The sequence below is a fragment of the Cyprinodon variegatus genome, unplaced genomic scaffold (assembly GCF_000732505.1).
Source record: "Cyprinodon variegatus isolate N-32 unplaced genomic scaffold, C_variegatus-1.0 Scaffold1461, whole genome shotgun sequence".
NCBI classification, from domain to species: domain Eukaryota; kingdom Metazoa; phylum Chordata; class Actinopteri; order Cyprinodontiformes; family Cyprinodontidae; genus Cyprinodon; species Cyprinodon variegatus.
This window is the reverse complement of record NW_015151914.1, coordinates 31,701-38,445: the sequence shown is the minus strand read 5'-3', so window position 1 is coordinate 38,445 and position 6,745 is coordinate 31,701. Positions and strand designations below refer to the sequence as shown.

General features: G+C 44.4%; 1 protein-coding gene across 1 annotated transcript in view; it reads right to left on the bottom strand.

Moving 5' to 3' along the window:
- The window catches only part of LOC107103487 (phosphatidylinositol 4,5-bisphosphate 3-kinase catalytic subunit gamma isoform-like), a 39,730-nt gene that overhangs the window by 30,867 nt on the left and 2,118 nt on the right, over window positions 1-6,745 (bottom strand). The window contains exons 2-3 of the mRNA XM_015403211.1: window positions 5,238-6,454; window positions 980-1,586 (exon numbers count right to left, since the gene is read on the bottom strand). Coding sequence (XP_015258697.1) covers window positions 980-1,586; window positions 5,238-6,454 — 1,824 coding nt within the window. The remainder of the gene's footprint in view (window positions 1-979; window positions 1,587-5,237; window positions 6,455-6,745) is intronic.

Sequence of the window (6,745 nt, the reverse complement as noted above, 5' to 3'; positions counted from 1 at the left end):
GGACTGTGTTATCGCAGACAGTGTTATCGCGGACAGTGTTATCGCGGACGGGGTTATCGCGGACAGTGTTATCGCGGACAGTGTTATCGCGGACGGGGTTATCGCGGACAGTGTTATCGCGGACAGTGTTATCGCAGGGAGGAGAGAAAGGAGGCCTCTGATTGGTCAGTTCTACATCTGCTCTACTCTATGCGTATTTCCTGTTTGGTCCCTAATGGCAGAAGCTCTGGCTGTAGCTCCGCCCACAGCGCCTGGCTCACCTCGGACTCTATCCCAGACGCCGTGCAGGACGCTAGTTTGTAGCTCTGAGCGACGGGCTGTTGGTTTGAACCCGAAGCCAAAACACGCAGCGCCGCGGCCGGTCTTTGGGGAACGCTCACGGTGAACTGTGTGTCGTCCGGCGTTGGATGAGGGGTTTTAGACGGCGAACAAGTTCGTCAAACCGACACACGGTCACCATTAATCCTAGCTAGTTGGTGAGTGTCCTTCTTGCGTTGCGGCGTGGAATAACAGCGCAGACCACGCTTCATAACTGGGCATAAATCAAAAATATCTCCGTTATGCCTGCAGCAAGCTGACTGTGACGCCCTGCTGCTGCATTACAGCCATTATCCCTAAACATGCTCACATATGGTGTTGGCAGCATCATGCTGTGGGAACAGAGAAGACAGGAAGAGAAATGGATCCAGAAGCTGGTGGAGACGGTAGAAGGCTGGAGATGGAGTTTCCTCTTCCAGCAGGTCAGCAGATCAATCAGTTCAGAAATACTTCATTCAGGGAAATTAGTTCAGTAAATAATCAGCGTCACCATCAGATGTTTGCTTGGTTTGTTTCTGATATTAACTCCCAATAAAAGACATTTCATTCTGTGTCTGAAACCAAATGGAAAAGTATGTAGAAGTACTAATAATGCGCACTGCTGCTGTGTTTGCTGTTGCTATGGAGGTTTTTATGGTTGACATGAAGGTCTCAGACATACCTGCACCAGCTGCAGCAAATACTTGAGCACATCATCATTGGGCAGAGCCTCCAGCCTCCGCACTGCAAGTTTCCTGACAATCTCATCAGGGAAATCCGTACTCAGCAGCTCCAGCGCCACGTGCACATCCAGCTCCCCAGGATCCCACAGTCCCAGGAGCCAGTGCACGTCCTCCACCATTTTACGATCTAACCAATTAATATCGCGTAGGAAGTGGGGGAGGTTCGAGGCATACTGGACACTCTCCTCTCTAAACCTCCTGAGGTGGTCGCCCTTGGTGTTAAAGACTGGCGATGGGGACCTCCGAGTCACGCTGTCCTTCTCTAAAGGAAATTTCCCCTGAGGGGAAAGAGAGCTGGTGCTGGCGGTGGATTTATCAGGGAAAAGGCCTGAGGTGGGACTGGCAGAGCTATTGCTGTGTCTAAAGGTGTTTGGGAGAACAACAGGGAAGCTGTAGCGATCCAGGAGGAAGCTGATGGCCATGGACTCATCTATATGGGGGTTAGTAGCAGAGGACAGTTTGTCTGCTTGGTAGGTGATGGCTCCATCTTCCAGATCCGGGTAGGACCACATGTGCAGAGTGTAGGGACCCTGGCTGAGGACAGACCTGGTGGAAAAATCAGAGACTCGTTAGGACACATATGAACAGTGGCATTAAATGAATGATGCTTTCTATGAGCAACAGAGGCATCAGATGCAGCAGTTTGCTTTGGAAGCAGAGGGTTCAAATCACGGCCTGTTGGCCGTTCTTCTCCTTCTCTCTCTAATCCCTTTTCCTGTCTGTCTACTTTAAAAAATAAAAAAATAAAGCCACACTAGAACCTTAAAATAATCTTTAGGGAAAAATTAATTATCCTTCAGCATAAATAGTTCGGCACACAAACAGATGCTGGAGGGAAACACAGACGGTGTTTCCATTCAATATCAAACTGCTCAATGTGTCATTAGGAAAATTAACTTGCTAAATTAAAATATGACATTACAAGTTCTTGCAGATCAATGTTGATGTTCTGCTAGTTTTAATTATGCTATTTTTTGCAATTGTGGTTTTCCATTAAGTAATAAATAAAAGGACAATTGCATAAAAATGTTCATGCGATGAAAACTACTGCAGATGCAAACGTCCATATTTCAGCCTCAGCTCTAGGGGGCGCTACCATCCCTAAACTACTCACAGTCTTATTCGTCTTTTTAAACAGCAGCAAATGTCCAGCTGCACGGTGACTCATGTGACGCCAAAAAGTTTCCCATTGAAGTTTTATGAAAAATAAAAATCAACATAACCTAAAAACCACCTCAACCAGGAGCAGAAAGTTGGTATCCTGAAGGGTGAGTTTCCATCTAGCACATTTCTTTTCATAAATACCATTTATGCAATTTGATGGTAAATGGAAATGCAACTAGTGAGGACCTGAGTGAAGTTGCCCCCCCCCCCCACACACACACACACCCTTCAAATCAGACAAAATTAATTTCAAACGTTTGTGCAGCAAAAATTGGTCGGGGCTGGTTGACCTTTGATGACCTCTACAAACATCTCTTTATATCTTTAAAGTGAAAGCGGCACAAACGAAAAATTTTGCTGCACAAACATTTAACACTAATTTTGTCTACGGTAATTTAAACAAGGTAGGGGGGCTGGTTGACCTTTTGACCTTTACAATTCTGAGCAAGACCTTTAACCCCACCCTGCTCCCCGGGCGCCGCACAGTGGCAGCTCACTGCTCCCCAATGGGAGGGGTTAAAGGCAGAGAGGGAATTTCATTGCTCTGTGACTGAATGACAATAAAGTTGAATTCTGAAATCAGAGTTTCTTCGTGGTCATAGATTCCACCTTAAACCTCTATTCCTCAGGGAAGGTGGAGGAGAATCAAGACTCTCCTGTTTTCTTTTTGTTTGTTTTTTTAATAACAGGTAAAAATAGCTATCCTTGGTTTCTTTTTGTTGAAGTTCTTCCCAGGTGGAGTAGAACCTATAGCAGCATCAATACATCAGGTGGTTTCTAAAAGTTACAGGTTCTTTAACATTATTAGAAAATGTCTTTTGTGTTTTTGAAAGCTTAAGTACAGTTCAACAGTACTTAAATACTTTATCTTGATTAGATTATTGACCAATGCATGTTTACATGTACAAGTAGCTAAGTAAGATTTGACTATAAGCATCAATACTTTTCCTTAAATACAATTGTTGAGTTTTTCGTTCCACCGCCTAAAACAGAATTTATCTGTTTCTACAAACCAATCCGACTGTCTCTGTCTCATTAAGTGATAGGCTGAGTTATTACAGTGGAGACTAATTAAACTTTTAAATACAGATCATTAAATGTTTGCACAGCGTTTAAAAAAGAAAGCAGGAGGTTAGAGCCTGAAGCTCTAAAAACGATTAGTGATGGATTCTACTGAGTACTAATTTAACAAGACTATTTAACTTATTTCACTCAACTGAACATTCCTTCATTCCAGAAACGCTGCAAACCTTCAGGCTGTGACCATGTTTTCATTTCCTCTGCGTCCCAGAATATCCACAGGGTGGCTTATTTCATCCTTTCATCCTCTATTATTTCACACAAACCTCATATTGTAAAATTTAAATCCCATTATTGTCCTCAATATGGAAATGTGTTCTCTGCATTTTGACCCCTCCCCTTGGGGAGCAGTGGGCTGCTATTATGCGGCGCCCGAGGAGCATTGTGGGGTTAAGGGTCTTTCTCAGGCTGTGGGGATTGAACCAAGCACTGCTCTAAGCAGGCAATGCTCTAAGCACTGCACCAACACTTCCCATTCACAGTGTCAAGTGGGGGTGGAGGTTTGGCAGACATGCAAACACAAAAGCTGAAGTTTCTTGAAGATTTAATAACAAAAAAGGGAAACAGAAGCAAAAAAAACCAATACATAAATTCACCAAAATCTAAAATACTAAAAACCAGGAATCCTCACAACAAGCGGGCAAAGAAATAATGACAATCCGTAAAAATTCAAAAATTCAAAAACTATCCACTGGACTTGGTTTCCAAGATTTGAAGACGTTTCTCCGCCTCTCCAGGAAGCTTTCTCAATTCTAATGTCTGAGAAAGCTTCCTGGAGAGGTGGCGAAACGTCTTCAAATCTTGAAAACCAAGTCCAGTGGATATTTTTTGAATTTTTACGGAATGACTATAACCTGGATGACTGAGAACCTTCATCAGCAACATAGGAGAGAGAAAGAAAGACCAGGCTAGTTAGCAGACTGGGAGCAGGTGTGAACAGAGGAAGCAAGAAGGGAGCGAGGAGAAGGAGACTGACACAAGATGGCGAACAGGAAATGTCTAAGAACTCAAATACAATCAAAAATAAAATGGAAAATAGACCTATGAAAAGAGATAAAACAGTTCAGGTGTTTTGATCAGAACTGAGCGAGGAAGCAGTTCAGCTTCTCACAGTTAAATTAGATGAACTATAAGCAAAGCAGGAGCTTCAGATTAGTGAGCTTTCATGTTAATCTGATGAGCAGCTGTTAACAGTCTGGGCCGATTAATTCTTTTAAAAATTACAAATCAAACATGAATCAAACATCAAGCAGCTGATCCTTTTATCCTGATCTCCTGCTTTATATTTAATCTGCACAAAGGAATCTACCATTAATTATTCATTTGGTTTAGAGGAAGAAACGGCAAAGAGGAAGTTCTTGGTCTAAATGTGGTGGTGGTGGTGGTGGGGGGGGGGTGTTAGGTAAAATGAGATCTTTTTCAGATTTTTGCACCATATCTACCCTTAAAATCAAAACTATTTTAATTTAAGTTGTTGGATAAAAAAAGCAGCTGTTATTGTGTTATAACTTTATTCTCTTTGTGGCCTCTCCTTAGTTCTCACTAAAACAGAAACAATATTTAAACAAAGGAAAACTAAACAGCCTGACTGTTAAAGTTTAGCTTGAATGAACGGCTGAGACTTTTTGGCTGCTTCTGTTGGTTCTCTGGGTACTTTTCTGTTATTAGTGAATTTATTTTCACACGTGGAAATGAATCAGAGTCAAGATAAAATGGGAAAGTGGAAGTTATGCTGCTGCATCTCTAGAATAAACAGTCGTCTGGTTCACGGCATGTCTGGTTGTCTTTAAGCAGAATGTCTTCATATTTACATCTGTTCATGAGACGTTACTAAATGAAACAGCAAATCTGTATCTTATAAAGTAAAAGAGTTAAACAGAATTATTTTTGCCCAAAGGAGAAAAACAGAATAGGTTTGTGTTTTAACAACTTCTGAAAGCAGCAAAGACTGACCTGTGATCTATGAGGAGGAGATTGACAAAGTAGAGGACCTTCCCCCTCCCTCTCTGGAGGTCTGTTGGCTTGCTGTCTCTGCTGGTTGGGACCTTGGGGTCCTTGAGTGAAGCTGGCTTCGGGTCCTTGGTGGTTGGAGAGGTGTCGCCGGCGCATGCATTAATAGTGAAGCTCAGCTTGACTCCACGAGGCAGGTCCCGCAGCAGAATATCAAAATCCAGCCACTCATTCCAAAGCACTTCATCTGCAAAAGGCTTGGAGGGGGAGCAAACTGAACAGAGCACTTTGCCCCCGTAAAGGATGGACGCCTCCACAAAGACAGACTGGGGGGGCTTGCTCGGCAGCTGTGGGATATCAAAGCCAAGCAGTTTGACTCGGAGCTTTCTGTTGCAGTCCAACAGAGATATCATGAAGATGTCATCCAGATCCTTCCCATGGAGACTAAGATCCTCATGGGCGCTAAACTGACCGCTAAAACCATCAACCAGCGGCCAGTCAACAAATCGGACGGAATCTGGAGGGAGGTTGGAGACGGGGACCACAGAGAGGTGGAGGTCCTGACTGGCTTTCAAACACTGACGAACCCAAAGGAAATCAATGAGACTGTTTTCCCCCGACAGGAACTCCTCCCTCCCTGAAACCTTCAACACCAGCTCTTCAGAAAAGTCGTATTCTACCCCTTGTTCCTCCATAACCCTTCCAAACACCTGAAGGAGGACGTCCGGAGTGGCCTTCAGATCAACCAGTATGCTGAAGCTGATCTTGCTCATGTAGTGGAGGGTGACAGGAAGCTTCCTGTTCAACCATTCCTCCAGCTCACTGGGAACGGGGGCCTGTGTAACCCAGGGCTCTGTGGCGTACAGCACATCATGGCGATTCTTCAGCTCCACCCTTCGAGGAGACGCCAGCTTCCTGCGGGTGAAGGTGAGTTCCCCCAGTCGGTCTGAGGCCTCCTGCTCCAGGTCATGTCCAATCAGGTATTTCAAAGTCTGCTGTTGTCTTTTCTTCTGTTCTAAATCACCAGCAACCCGCGGTTTGGCAACTATGTGTGCAACTAAACACCGAGAGTCATCTAGTGACCATGGGATGTCTAGCGTCCGCAGGATCTGACAGTCATCAAGGGCTTCATACCAGTCCCCCCCTCTGGCATACAGCAGCAGGTATTTCTCTGGATCCAGTATTGCAAACGGATCCGGATGGCAGCTTTGTTGCTGCGCCTGGATGGAGGCAGGCAGACAGTTTGACGCTGTTAACAGCAGAACACAGTGAAACTCATCAGCATGGAAAATAACACAGAGCAGGGGAGGATTTAGGAAATGTGGGGCCCTGGGCAAAGACAGGCAGGGGCCCCTCTGATTTGAGAAGACATCCAACAGCCCCATTCTCCAGATGTAGAAATGTTAATAGAATAGACATCCATTATCTGTTCTAGGTTGTGTCCCTCTCTTCTTGTCCCTTTTCTTCTTGTTTTCCTCTCTATGTTTTGTACTCAGCTGACTTTTCATGCT